General features: G+C 44.3%; 1 protein-coding gene across 1 annotated transcript in view; it reads left to right on the top strand.

The window, feature by feature from the left end:
- Window positions 1-15,768, top strand: part of LOC136579845 (delta-like protein C) — an 87,950-nt gene that overhangs the window by 60,205 nt on the left and 11,977 nt on the right. Inside the window, exon 5 of the mRNA XM_066579900.1 lies at window positions 714-1,075. Within this exon, the coding sequence (XP_066435997.1) occupies window positions 714-1,075 (362 nt within the window). The remainder of the gene's footprint in view (window positions 1-713; window positions 1,076-15,768) is intronic.

Genomic DNA, 15,768 nt, shown 5'->3' with positions numbered 1-15,768 from the left:
ATACGCTCTCATATGGCTGCACTGAATTAATGACTGCTGGAACTGAGAGGAGAAAATATTAACTAATTCTTAAAAAGGATCTAGTCATCACAATCTCACCCTCCAAGACTAATTTCACTGACTGTCAGCGGTAGAAAAATCACTTCCAATGTCCTCTCTTTTCATAATTAGCTGGCCTCCATAATTAGCTTCCAAAGTCATCCTGCATTGTATGCAAATGAGCAGAGAAGAGTCCTCCGGCCAAGAAGAGTCATGCTGCTTCATTAGCTGCTGGGCTAACCTAGCCCTGTTCACTTGTTAGACAGTTCAGCACATCCTCTGTTACACAGAAACTCCTATCAAGAGAAGTCGGACGTGGTTAGTTCGGTAGTTTGTAAGTCAACATGCCTCTTCTGGACCAGATAACCCTTCTCTGCTAACTTGCATACAGCATGAGATAACTTTGGAGCTAATTGCAGTAGTACCTGGGCTCCTTAGGAACAAACAGAGCCTTAGACATGACTTATTTTTCAGTCCCTGATGGCCAATATAGTTACTTTTAGAGGTGAGATGTGATCACAGGTTTAAGGGGTTAAAATGCACTTGTGGCCCCTGAGTTATGAGCCAACTACAATTAATAGAAATATAATCTGACCTTTAAAAAAGTGATATTTTTAGGAGACCTTTAAAAAATATTTATGTGATTGTTAAATATATTTGTACTTCATTTGCAGCGATCTGTCTACCCAGCTGCAGCGAGTCTCACGGTTTCTGCGAGGTGCCTGGAGAATGCAAGTGTCGTATGGGATGGCAAGGTCGGCTCTGTGATGAGTGCGTACGATACCCCGGCTGCTTGCACGGATCTTGCTTGCAGCCATTTGAATGCACCTGTCAAGAAGGCTGGGGTGGGCTGTTCTGCAATCAAGACTTGAACTACTGCACCAATCATAGACCATGCCAAAATGGCGCCAGCTGCACCAATACCGGTCAGGGGAGCTACTCCTGCAACTGCCGAGCTGGATACACGGGAACCAACTGTGAGATTGAAAGCAATGAATGTGCCAGTAACCCATGCAAAAATGGAGGCAGCTGCAATGTAAGTTACCACTTTCAGTCTTTTCTTGCTAACAGAACACTGGGCTGTGGCTACATTGGTGACTTTTTCTATGACCCTATAGGAAGTTACCTGAATATGACACAACCAGGACTGTCAGATGTGAGCAGGGCATTCTGTAGTGTCTTCAGTTGGTGGTTGGTCATTGCATGACTCCAGCAACACTACAAGCTAAGGCTTTATTCAGATGGCGGTATTGTTTGTCCGCACGCTGTCCATGTACTTCACGAACAGCACACAGACTCATTATAGCTTATGACACGGACCAATGTGAAAAAATCATTGCATGCCCTATTCTCGTCCATATCATGGAGAAGAAGAGGACATTCACTGTCCCCACAGATCGGATAGGTGTCCTTGTGCCGTCCCATGGGAGTTGTGCCTGAAATTCTCAGACGCAAATTGCATATCGACATCTGATTTTAGCCTAATGAAATACAAAATCACAGCTGCCCGTTGCATACATCCAGCAAAATCTACAATGTGGCCCTAGCCCAATGTTTTTGTCCTGAAAACCTCCTATCTTGTTAGTAAGGGCTCAGTCACAGGGGCGCATCGGCGCCCATGTTACTGCAGGAGGAAGACGGCCGTACCTCAAGACGGACGTCTTTTTGCAGTGCCGGGAGAAAGAACATGCGACTGGCTTCATTGCCGCTCATGTGTTCTTTCTTCAGCGCTGCGGGGAGTCGTCCGTCTTGAAGTACGGCCGTCTTCCTCCTGCAGGAAGGGCTCAGTCACATTGGCGCCTGTGTACGGGTGCCGATGCGCCCGTGTGACTGAACCCTAATGGATAAAGGCTATGGACACCTTTGGGGGCCTTTTTAAATTAGATGCTTGGATTTCTGGCTGACAAGCATTTTTGCACTAGGGTTTTATTAAAAATGTTGCACTGTTTGGCTTCTGCAGCTTCTAGGTACAGTGATCTGTGAGGTTACGATGCCCCCAGGATACAATATTTTCAACATACAAGGGTCTTTTCCAGACCCCTGCAACTTGAAATCAATGTCACTATACAACGCCATGGACAGTATGGATCTGCGATATACATGATTTTAGGCCCCATACAGATTAGGAGTTTAGTCATCCAGGGAAAAGATCGGGGATGTTGAATTTCAGTGTCCGATCCCTTGATCCCCAGGAGATAAGATGGCGCTGGAGTTGTGTGGTGGTGGCTTACCTCACTAAACTCACAAATGTTTGACCAAGCATTCGTGTGTATGGGGGAGCCGGGAAAACAGCTGTCAGATGAAGACCGTTTGTCTGACAGTTATTGAAGATATATGGAATGATCCAGCCAATCAGCACGGGCATTTCTCTCCTCTCGCTTCCCTGCCCCTCTCCATTGAGATAACACTGCGGTTGTTCGCTACTAGAGATGAGCGAGCCTACTCGGCCACGCCCCTTTTTCGCCCGAGCGCCGCGATTTTCGAGTACTTCTGTACTTGGGCGAAAAGATTCGGGGGGCGCCGTGGGTGTGTGGGGGGTTGCAGCAGGGAGAGGGAGAGAGAGAGGGCTCCTTCCTGTTACCCGCTGCTACCCCCCACTCCGCTACGCCTCCCCCGCCCCCCGAATCTTTTCACCCGAGTACGGAAGTACTCGAAAATCGCGGTGCTCGATCGAGTAATTACTCGAAACGAGTAGGTTCGCTCATCTCTATTCGCTACTGAATGGCCGCTGTTTAAACTGAACGATGAAGATAAGCGAGACAGCTCTGCTAGCTGGGAGCACGGGAGCGAGGAAACACAGAGGCAAGTATCGGGCATCATTTGCCCGACATCCGTCCCGTGTAAATGGAACCTAAGGACTTGCTTTATCTGCATTAGTTATCTGCCTAATTTTTTTTTTACTCTTCATATTGTAATACTTTTGGGTGACATTTTAGGAACTCTAAAACCAATGACCAGTTTTCAGTTGCATAATGAATTTAAAATATGATCAACACACGATGGTCGTCCCAGAAGAAATGAATATTGTATGTTGGGGGACCACCGTATCACCGTGTATAGCAAACTGCAGAAAGCTGTTCACTAGCAAATCCGTTAGCGAGCTCCTCAGATGGCTCAGTGAAAAGCTCCTCGCTCGCTTCTCCTAAGGGAACACCTAAGGGGATTTATAACCCAAACAAAGATCAACTGTGGATCATAAGTGTCGCCTTAGAGGTCTGTTCAGGAGAAGAGAGAGGGGCTGGAGACCGAGCCACCAGAAGAGCTCATTGGCAGACTTGCTAGTGAACAGCTTGCTGTATAGAGTGATGCATAGAAGCTACAGAAGCCAAAAATGGGGCAACATTTAAATGAAACCATATTGGAAAAAAATTGCCCCCAAAGGTATCCAAATCTTTTAAGCTACAGTCTTGACCCACAAAAATACATCTCATATTGAGCTATTATCTTCCTAGCGAGTACCGCACCTTACAGGAACACTCCAGGCATACCGGGTACACATTGTTATGTGTAATGCAGGGCCTAGGGGACACAGAAACACAAACAGCACAAAGGGAGTCTGTATGTCCTGCTCCACCCCGACATTGGGCATAACACAAGGTCAGACTATCCGACATCAGGATTGATCTGCAGGTCTTGTTCTTTCTTTTTACTCATTCCCGGCTGGCACAAGATCTCTGATTTGATAGGCAGGGTGCAGACAGACTGTTTTTCCATAGATCTACTGCTCCCAATAGCTGCAGGGATGGATAGTAAATCCCACCACGGTCCCGGTTTCTCCTGCCTAGATCAACATACCACTACAGGGTCTGGACTAGCCCATGTCTGTGTATAGCAGGCCTTGCAGCATGTTTTTCAGTAGCTGCATGTAAAGTTGAGCCTCATTGCTTACAAAGGCCCCGTCATATCCTTGGGTCAGCTACATACGTTGGCAGCCGCGGCCACGCTGACTCTTATCGCACCTTTTTTTATTCTCTATTTTCCTTTCAAACCTTGTTTCCCCCATATTGAGTCCCTTTAGATTTGTCTCCCAGTGCCTTTAATCTGCCAAGTGGGTGGTCCCCATTGCCCACTGTAGTTCAGATCTAACGCCATCCAATGATGGTGAGCAGTGGAGACCGTTTACTTGACAGATTCAAAGAGCTTGGAGACGAATTTAACGGAACTTGGTATGGTGAACGGGAGTAAATATGCTAAACAGTCTGCAGGGCCGCAGCTACAAAGCTATGCCACCAGCCCCGCTGGTCAAGGACATGACAAGTTCTTACAAGTTATGTCCACCAACACAACCAGTTTTTTAAATTGTCCTATTAGAACTAATACACTGTGGGAAATTGAAAGTGTTACACCCAGAAGGAATTGGTGAAATTTCATGAAACTTGATAATTATATAGAGAGTCTTATCGAGACAATAAGTGCGCCCACCATGATCACCTAGACAGTCTTGGATCCTCACAGGCTTTGAATCAATATGTGTTTGGATATCTTGTTGGGGTCTCTCCATGCCGGCATGACTTGTGCAGTCAGTTGTACAGTTTGTGGTAGGTGGCCATGTCATATAATGCATCTACCAATGATGTCCCAGACATGCTCTATTGGGGATTAATCTAGAGACCACACAGCCCAATCCACGGCCGTGACTCCTTGCAAGGCATGTCTTGTAACCTCAGCAGTATGTAGACAGACATTAAACTGTTGGAAGATACCATTTTGGATGGTGGTCATGAAGGGTAGGACAACGGGATGTACCACTCTGTCCAGATACTGCCTTCAACAGCTACCTGTTGTCATAACCAGTTGCCCCACCAAACCATGACTTCAGGGATGGGACCTGTGTGGCACTCTGAAACTACCGTAGGGTGGGCCCTTTCTCCAAAACACAGACAGATATGTTAATGATTATCACTTTACCCCAGACAGAATAGGGGCTTGTCACTAAATACAACTGTTCTCCATTCATGTTTCCAGTTGCATTCAGCAGTTCACCAGGTTAGTTGTTCTTGGCAGTGAAACCGGTTAACAGAACACACTGCATGGGGGTCCAAAAAAGCAACCCAGCTTGAAGCAATCGGTTTACAATTGGTTGTGAGGTAACTCTGACTCCAACCACTGCTTGGATCTCTGCTGCATTCCCCCTTCTATTAGCAACTGCCATCTGCACAGTCTGGCGGTCTTGACGTGCCGTTGTCCTTCTGTGCGGACCTTTGCCAGCTCTGCAAGTACTGGAGTCCACGGAGTAACCCCTCTCTGTACTGACATTGCACCACGGCCAGTCCTTTGGGAAATTTCAAGATATGATGCCCCCATTTTGAACAGGTCAATTATCCGACCTCTCTCAAAGTAAGGCATTTGGTTGTACAGAGTTTGAACTCTCTAATTTTGCATACTTGGTCACCAACAATCTGTGGACCAAAAAGAACCCCCTTACACACTTTAAGATGTATAAACTAAAACAATGTAGCATTTTACATAACAAGGGGCCCCATGATTTTTAATTACTCAATATCCTTCATATGGAGATTCTTTGATCCAGGTTTCATCAACTTTCTGCAACTCTGTTTGGGTGTAACACTTTCATTTTCCACCAATTTATAAACAAAAAGCAATTTTGAAACATGTCTTGCTTTAAAATGTCACATGACTTTGTGTCTACAGCTTCTACATGGACTACAGGGGGATTTATCAAACTATGTAGACTAGCTTTGTGGTGTAATTAAAAGAAAAAATGCTAATTTTGAAACATCATGCCACATTTCTGACTTTTACCCTTTTTCGTCACTTTTGAAAAATAGCAAGAGAAAGGGGTGTGGCTTGGCGGGAGGATCCATGGCCGCAGAAGCTGGCATAAATTATACTGCAAATCTACACCAGCCTTTGGCTGCCATATTATTAACTCTTCAATGACCAGACAGCCAGAGATGTGACAAATATATTAAGAGGTGTCACAGTTCCCCCCCTCATGCACTTACCTGAGACTGATGTATGAAACGCCAGTCTTAGTAAATGTGCCCCCATGTATCTCTATGGTAACAGACAGCACATTCTGTGTAATGTAATCCCTTTTTCCATTTGTCGCTTACTTTGTGCTACATTTGGAAGGTTAAACAGAAGTAAAGGTCAGCACCAAGGTAATAGGAGTGCAGGATTACACTATAGCGTTTGTTTACTGTCTGTTACCATGGAGATGCCTAATCTGCATAGGAGTGTTGGAACACTGTTGAAAACTTTTAATTAAGACCTATTGTAAAGTTGCTTCATTTTCTGCTTTATATGCATTGAGAGAATTAAAAAAAAAATTTGGAGGTTGACATAGCCTTTAAAGGGCCCTTTAAGAACAGATTGTACAACTATATTAGGAACCTGTAAGATTAAAGGGGTTGTACCAATATTACAAGTTCTCCCCTGTCCGCAGGAAAGGGGTTAATTTGAGACCCCATATGATCTGAAGAACATGGGCCCAGTGGTCCCCCTCTGCCTGTCACTGTGGGGGTTTCTTCTGCCCCCTCAGTGACATCAGAACGAAGAGCGTGCTAGGCGTGCATGCTCATTTCCATGGGGCTAATGAAAGTACAAGAATGCTTGGGTATCTCCGCAGTCCCATTAAAAGTGAGTAGAGTGCCAGAACGCTTGCACGGCCACCACTTCAGTCTCCTCCTCAATGCAAGGGGTGCAGTATCCCCGCAGTGAAGAGGATAGGGAACACTGAACACCCGTTCTGGAGTTCAGCAGCGGTTCCAGCAGTGAGACCCCCATCGATCAATATCTTATCCCCTATCCTGTGGATAAGGAATAACTTGTAATCTTGGTAAACCCCTATAAACCCAAAAAGTGCATGCATAATTTATCTGGAGCAGACATACAGAATGCTACACGATCCCCCCTGCCATAAACAGCACAGTACATGTAAACGACAAGGTATGTATGTAGTGTGCAGTATACCCGCATCCTAACATAGATGTAGAGCGCATACTGCCATACAATAACACATTCAAAATTCACTTATCCAGATACACTGCTCAAATAAATTAAAGGAACACTTAAGCTTCATAGTATGGCTGCGTTCACACTCGCTTTTTTCCTGCTTTTTTGTGCATTTCTGAACTGCAGTAAAAAATACATTAAAAAAGCATTATTTGTTGTACAGAAACCACATGCAGTTTTTTTAAAACCTCATGCATCATTAAAAAAAAATGCATGTTCTTCTTTAGAAACTGCTTATGGTTTTTAAAAGGAACCTTTAGACTTGCATAGGAGAGCGTGCGCACGGGACTCTGAAAGAGACAGGTTTTTGGCCGGTGAGAGAACTTCACAGGCAGGCACCGCTGGAACGAGTAAGCTGGTGTGCATGAAAAATACAGAGCCCGGCCATCACCCCTCCTAACGTTCATGCTCCTTATAGTCACAACGAGATCCTCACAATTCTCACTTGCCCCAGTGAACCTACTGATGACGTCATCACCAACTCATTTGCACTTGTGCAACACTGAACGATCAGCGTATAAACTGCACAATGAGTGCATGAGCCGGCGATGAGTCTTCTGCCCGCTGGACCTGAACTACGATTGAGAACCTCACGATTCTCATCCCCTCACGTTTAAACTGAGCAATTAGTATTCAATTTAGCTTGTTTGAACGACTATCTGAACGATAACACTGTGCAGCAAATGTTTAAAAATCATTTTTATAACAGAAAGTAATTGATGTTTCTGTAAACGTAAAGCCTGCTGATTCCACCGGTAACACTGAATACAGCCGCTCGGCTCACCTTCAAGCCACCAACCACTTCCTTTATTTAAGAAAACAGTTTGGACGGGCCGTAATATTACTATTTCACTGTTTTCGGTGTAAAATGATGCTTGGATTTTGACTTCCTTCTGTAAGAACCAGCAGGAGTCGCCCATCATATTGGGATTGTCCTTACCTTTGTAACGGTCTTCAATGACTGAGATGTCTTGTGTGCGGAATACGCAGCGAATAGAACCTATTGATTTCAATGGGTTCGTTCACATTAGCGCATTTTTTCGCACAATGTACAGTCGCGTTAAAAAATACGCAGCATGACCTTGTTGGGGCGTATTACACACTGCAATAAGCCACTGAAGTGAAAGTGCGGGCACAAATATGCAGGGAGTACGCAGGAAACCTGCTTATTTGCACAGCATTTCAATGAGCCCGGCTATGCTCTTTTTTGCATGCGCAAATATGCTGTGTATTTGTGTGAAAAATGCAGGCGTAAGCAATTTTTGGTCGTACAAATACATATCGCATTTGCACCACTGAAATGCGCTTAGGTACATGGGAATGAGCCCCAATAGTGACCCCTATGGTAGCCCCAGTAGTAATATTGACCCCCACAGTGGCTTTAGTAGTAAGTGTCCCCCATAGTGGCCCCAATTGTAAGTTTCCCCCATAGTGGCCCCAGTAGTAATAGTGTCCCCCATAGTGGCCCCAGTAATAATGGTGTCCCCCATAGTGGCCCCAGTAGTAATAGTGTCCCCTATAGTGGCCCCAGTAGTAATAGTGTCACCCATAGTGGCCCCAGTACTAATAGTGTCCTCCATAATGCCCCCAATAGTAATAGTGTCCCCCTACATCAGCCCCAGTAGTAATAGTAACCACCATAGTAGTCTCAGGGATGCTGCCTAACCAGAGGCCAATAGCAACCCTCCCATTGGATCAGGAATAGGTAATCTAGTGTTATGAGGCACCGGTATTATTGCAGAAGGGATATCTGGATACAGAATGTTATCTTTCTGTTTACTGGAGAAACCTTTGGTATTTGTCATGCAGAAACAGCAGTCCGTATGGTTGTCTCCTTGTTCCCACCTTGTAGTGTTCAGTCAGCACACGGTGTGTAACAGCGATTGTGAAATAGTTGCACAATCCCTTTTGTTATTCTTTGTATTAAGCAGGTTAATGGCGAGCCGACTGGATTGATTGTATCGGCATATTTCCAAAAAAATAGAGTACAACGGCAATCGGATGACATTATCCCCATAACTGGAAAACCGTACGTGGCAGAAAAAAAAACAGACATCATGTGTGAATTCAGCGCTAAAGTTACTATGAGCCGCCCATCTGCTTGTCTGTTACAAAAATTGTGCTGCACACTGTAATCGTTCCGTCTAAACGCAGCATTAGTTTAGGGTCCTTTAGGCGGGTTACAATGCATGCTGGATGCATATGTGGATGCGGTTTTTTGGTTTAGTTCAGAAATGCACAAAAAAACACAGCAAAAGATGCCAAGTGTGAACGCAGCCTAAGACCTCAAACCCCTTCATGGGTATCAGTGCACTTAGGAAGTATAGACGATTGTGAATCAACTTCAGCTGCTTTGGTGCAAATGAAGGTGACAACAGCAAGATCACCCCCAGAAAGGGAATGGTTTTGCAGTTGGTGGCCATAGACAATTACTCGTTATCCCTGATTCTTCTCTAGCTTTGCTAGTGTCCTTGTCACTTCAGGTAGCTTGAGGCAGTATCTGCAGCCCAATCAAGTTGCATAGATAGTTCTGCTCCTCTGGAAAGGCACATCCATCACAAGGTTTACGGTCTCACCTAATGGAGTTTTGAGAGTATGGAGTCGATACCAGAGCATGGGCTGTTACATGAGTAGAGCTGTAGAAGGACATCAGAACTGGCACCTGCTTCTTAGTGCGAGGCAGAACACTGCCAAAGTCCTATAAAATGCCCTCCAGCGGGCTGATGGTCTGTATGTTTTTGACCAGACGTATCAGAAACCGACTCCATAAGAGTCTGACGTCCTGTACTGGGATCTGTGCTCATACCTAGCACCGTGCAGCTCAAATGGCATTGGCCAGCGAACATGAGAATGGAGAAGTCTGCCATCGGCATTCCGTTCTCTACACAGACGAGACAGGTTCGCACTGAGCACATGTGACATACATGAAAGAGTCTGGAGATGCCATGGTTCATTGAAATCCAGTATGTGATTTAAGCGTTCTCCTAAATTTTTTTAGCAGTGTCTCTATGTCCCATATATTGCTCATACCTTTCCATTGTCATGATTGTTGGCCTTAAGGGGGTTTCCCTAACATAATGTATTGTACAGTAAAGAATTCTGCAACGTTCTAACAACTTTTTGTGTTTTTCGCATTTCAGTGAACAGAAATATTCATGATTACATTGTAAGGCTGAAAAACTTGTCCTACAAATGTGCTACTTACAAAGACTTGATACATTGTATAAGAGCCATCCGGGGGGAGGGATTGTTTTATGCCACTTTTATGGCATAAAAAATAGAGATGAGCGAGCGTACTCAGAAAAGCACTACTCGCTCGAGTAATTGGCTTTATCCGAGTATCGCTGTGCTCGGGTCTGAAGATTCGGGTGCCGCTGTGGCTGACAGGTGAGTCGCAGCGGGGAGCAGGGGAGAGCGGGCGGGAGAGAGGGAGAGAAAGATCTCCCCTCCGTTCCTCCCCGCTCTCCCCTGCAGCTCCCCGCTCCGTGCCGGCACCCGAATCTTCAGGGACGAGCACAGCGATACTCGGATAAAGCAAATTACTTGAGCGAGTAGTGCTTTTCCGAGTACGCTCGCTCATCTCTAATAAAAAACATACATTTTGGCATATACCATGTTTGCACAAAAATTAAAAAGTGATAAAAAAGGGTTGAGGTTTATGTCAGCTCTACAGACTAAATAACAGATTGATACATTTGTCACATCTTGTGCCAGCAAGAAATAATAGTACAAACCAATGTCTGTCCATAGCAGGCGTGCATCTAATCCAGTGCAAATCAGCCAGTCAATAAAGTTGTGATAAACTTATTAAAAGGCACGCGCCTCTTAATGAGCCTCTTAAATTTTGCTTAATTTAGTTCAACAGATTTTGGATTAAGACTAGAATCTGAAACATTAATCTTAATCTCCGTCTGTGTTTTAACGAGACCTTGGATCTGGGTTTCTGCATTGATTACTGATAAACTAAGGACTGGCTGTTACATAGGTGACAATTCTAGACCAACACAATCTAAATAAACTAATAACATACAAACGGCTGTACCGCTCATGTTTTATTGAGCGCACCAAGTAAGTCCACTCTCACACAGTCCGCTTTTTCACAGCGTTTGGCGCGGAGTTTTCAAACACTGCAATAAACGTTGTAAAACGCCTCCATTTATTTCAACGCAGCGTTTTACTATTGTCTGTGTGAAAGTGGGCTAAATATCCACAATGCAGGTGGAGGAAGTAAGTGAACTCTTGAATTTAATAACTTGAAAATCTCCCATCCAAAGGTTTCCTGTAGCTGAAATAAGATTTGCACAATGTGGAGGAGGAATTTTGAACGACTTCTCCCTGCAACTGTGCTTCAGTTCATCAATATTTCTGGGATGCCTTGTGTGCACAGCTCTCTTCAGATCATGTCACTCCATCTCAATAGGGTTAAGGTCAGTTCTCTGACTTGGCCATTTGAAAACACATCTTTTTCAACCATTCTTAAAAGGGTCTTTCTTGACTAAACTATTGATGACCTATCTGATCAATAGTTGATCAGCAGAGTCTGCCGTGCAGGATCCTCGACGATCAGAGGATTGAAGAAACCACAACACTTAGGAGAACCACACGTACATTGGTCACATGGCCTGAGAGCAGCCCAGTCAAAGTTTAAGAGAATAGGACCAAGCTGCAATACCAGGCGCAGCCGCCATACAGCGAATGGGCTGTGCCTGGTATGAACTGAAGTAGTGCTCATCCGAGTGCCGTTGTCATTTCAATCAACTGATTGACAGCAGTCTACCACCCAGGTTCTCAGCCAATCAACTATTGATGACCTATCCTGGCCTATCCAGTTGGGACTGAGGGGTCAACGGTCATATTGGAGCAGGCACCCGATCTATCTGTCTTTCCCACTTGTGTGGTTAAGAGTTGGAGTGCCGCAGGCTACTTCTTTTTGATTTGGATTCTATCCTGAAGATAGGTCATCAATAGTGTAGTGCTCGAAAACCTCTTAAAGGTGATTTACTTGTATGCTTTAAGCCATTGTTTTCTTGCATCATCCAATATCTCTTTAGCTTGAGGTCATGGACCGTAACCCTTACATTCTCCTGTAAAATGTTCTGATCCACCATAGAATGCATTGTTTCCTTAATGATTGCAAGATGTCCGGGCCCAGAGGCAGCAACGAAGCCCAAACTAAGCTGTTCCCTCCACAATACTCCACATTTGGGATGAGGTTTTGGTATTGGCTTGCAGTGTTCCTTTACCTTTAGATTTTGTATTCTGCATCAGAGATGAGCGAACGTACTCGGTAAGGGCGATTTCGCAATCGAGCACCGCGATTTTCGAGTACTTCACTACTCGGGTGAAAAGTACTCGGGGTCGCCAGGGGGCAGGGGGAGGCGCGGTGGAGCGGGGGTTAGCAGCAGGGAACAGGGGGGAGCCCTCTCTCTCCCCCTCTCCCCGCTGCAACCCCCCGCTCACCCACAGCGCACCTGAGTACTTTTCACCCGAGTAGTGAAGTACTCGAAAATGGCGGTGCTCGATTGCGAAATCGCCCTTACCGAGTACGTTCGCTCATCTCTAATTCCCAGAAGCACTGTGGAGCATTCAAGTGGTCTCGGGCAAACTTGAGAAGGATTTCAATGCTTTTTTGTTGTTGACAGCAGTAGCTTTCTTCATGGTGTCCTTCCATGAATATCATTCTTCAGTGTTTTTTTAACAGTGGACACACAAACAGAGGTTTTTGCAGTTTATAGTGTCTTTTGTTGTTACTTCTGGGTTCTTTCTCATTTCTTTTAAAATAGCCCGTTGTGCTCTTGGAGTGATCCTATCAAGACAACCACTCCTTGAGAGAAGCAATAGTCCTAAATTTTCTGCATTGGTAGATTTGTCTAACCATAGATTGATGCACATCCAGGTCTGTGGTAATGCTTTTGTATCATTTCCAGATTTATTTTCTAAAAGTTGTTTGCATCCAGGTATGGTTTATACCAACCAAACTTTCTTGAAAACAGATTTGTCAGCAACCATACTTTGTGTGCTTTTATTTAATGGGCAAAGCAGCTGTGAAACCAACACTTCTAATCTCATCTCCTTAATTGAAACACCTTTCACCTATTAGAGAAGTGATCAACATAGAGGTTCACTTATTTCTTGCCTTCCACTTTGGATGTTTACTCAATAAAAGGCAAGAAGAGAGATTTTTGCTGTCCCCAATTTTTCACCTCTTTCAGGTATGCCCGTTGTGCTCTTGGAGTGATCTTAGTAGAGCAACAGTCCTGGACTTTCTTCTTTTGTAGATAATTTGTATTTGGACTGATGTGCGCCCAGATCTTTAGCAATGCTCTGGTAGCCTTTTACAGCTTAATGTCTCTCTATAATCTTCAATCACATTCTTTAATATTTTTTCTGGAAGTTGTTTGCATTGAGGCATGGTGCACGCTAACCAACTGTTCTTGAAAATGACAGATTTTTCAGTAACCAGACTTTGTGTGCATTTATTTATTGGTATAACACCTGTGTTCTTAAAGAAGAGCTACTGGTTATTACATTTAGGAATTCACTTACTTTTTCTCCTTGCACTACTCAAGAGACCAATTTAAATGCCAGAATTCTGGCATCAAAAAGTCTTTTAGGGCATTCACACCCCACCCTGAAACTTTTTGAAAGAATTAGCAAGGCCTGGTATTGGAAGGGTGTGGCCATGGGAGGAGAATCACTTTTACTATAATCCATGCCAGAAACTGGCTTAGATTATGGCAAGAAGCTACTCCAGCTCCTAGTTGGAGTAGGTTTTCATTTGATACACAAAAGTGCCACCAACTGAAACAAATGTATTTGCTTCTCTTAAAGGAAATGTGTCACCTACTTGTAGCCCTATAAGTCCATCCAGGAAGGTAAGTGTCATACTTACCTTCCTCGTTGTTCCCCGGGTATCAGCAATGAAAGCTGGCGCTGAATGCACTTAATGGCTTGCTAAGTAGTCCACCCGTTCTACTTTTAGAATAGGCAGACTACTTAGCAGCGTCATTCAATGCACTGGAGGAACGATGGGGGAGGTAATTATAACACATCCCTGGACTTAGCGGGTCATCAACTTTCAGACCATAAGCTTAGCTGATTGGGCTAAAAGTAGGTGACAGAGTCTCTTTAATACATTTGTCACTCATAGCTGGTGTAGGGTTTACTTAGACTGGTGTGTGACATGCTGGTCAAAGTAAAAAAAAAGCCCGAATGAACAATATAACTGTTATTAGTTTAGTTATATTGTGACTGTTAGCAAAGTAACAATAAAGACAATCAGATGACATTTTAGTAGTTATCAATGTAGAAATCCAGTTCACTTTTTCTCGTAACTGTTTTGGCTACTTTAAATAATAAAAACTTGCCAACATTTTAAATCTACCAAAAATACAAGAGATCCACTAAAAAAAGCCCATCTAAAACATAACTTTTATCAGACAAGTATCACAGTCTTTCTTTCCTCAAAAACACTGTTTTTTGCATTTTCACGCTGCGAGTTTTTGCAGCAGAAAACCCATTGCACGCAGACCTTAGCTGTAGGTCTATAGAAAATGTGAAAAGCCCTACAGACACTGCATTTTTTGCTGCCATCTTTTATTTGTTTATATGCCGAGAGGGACCAGTTGTGTTTTTTAATGGCACCATTTAAGGGCAAATACGGTACATATAGGTACAGACGGTATTGAATAACTGTTTTTTGTTCTAATGGCATTCCCACTGCAGTATAAATAACAGAACATTTATGTTTAGCTGTCATTGCGCAATAAAAACAAAAGAAAAAAATTATCTGCATTGTTTTTTGCAGCCCATCACATTTTTAGTTTCCTATCAACAGAGCTCTATTAGGGCTTGTTTTTGGTTGAAAAAGCTGTAGTTTCCATTGGTCCCATGATGTGATACACGTAATTTTTTTTTGGTTGCTTTTTATTGTGTTTTAGTGGGAGGCGGGATGAATGAAAAATAGCAAGTCTAGCTTTTATTCTCTCTTTTAGGCCTTAGTCAGACGGGCGCTCGTCCGATAAATTATAGAACAGAAATCGCAGATCGCACCTATCTGCGATCTGCGATTCCTGTTCTCTTCTCTATATGCGCTCAATGGGGCCGGCGGCAGCAGCGCCGACCCCATTGAGAACATATACTAGACAAATCATTCTTCTCTGCCACAGCTGTAACAGCTGTGGCAGAGAAGAACGATGTTTTCCCATTGAATTCAATGGAGCCGTCAATACAGCCAGCTCCATTGAAAGCAATGGGCTGCCGACGTGCGCGGGATGAATTGTCGGGAAGGGCTTAAATATATAAGCCCTTCCCTGCAATTCATCCAGAAAAGTGTTAAAATAAAAAATATATATATACTCACCTGCTCCCGGCAGCCGGAGTTCCGCGCGGCCGGCCTGCAGTGGGTGTGAAGGGGGTGTGAGTCAGACCTGCCTCTGATTGGCTCAGCTGAGCCAATCAGAGGCAGGTCTGACTCACACCCCCTTCACACCCACTGCAGGGCGGCCGCGCGGAACTCCGGCTGCCGGGAGCAGGTGAGTATATATATATTTTTTTTTTATTTTAACACTTTTCTGGATGAATTGCAGGGAAGGGCTTATATATTTAAGCCCTTCCCGACAATTCATCCCACACTCGCCCGCAGCGCATTGCTTTCAATGGAGCCAGCTGTATTGCCGGCTCCATTGAATGCAATACGCTGGACAGCTCCGGCCCGTTTCTAATGAAACGCGGCTAGGAGCAGATTTTCGG

The sequence above is a fragment of the Eleutherodactylus coqui genome, chromosome 10 (genome assembly GCF_035609145.1).
Source record: "Eleutherodactylus coqui strain aEleCoq1 chromosome 10, aEleCoq1.hap1, whole genome shotgun sequence".
Classification (NCBI taxonomy): Eukaryota; Metazoa; Chordata; class Amphibia; order Anura; family Eleutherodactylidae; genus Eleutherodactylus; species Eleutherodactylus coqui.
The sequence above is the reverse complement of the archived record's forward strand: the minus strand, read 5'-3'. Positions and strand labels throughout refer to the sequence as shown.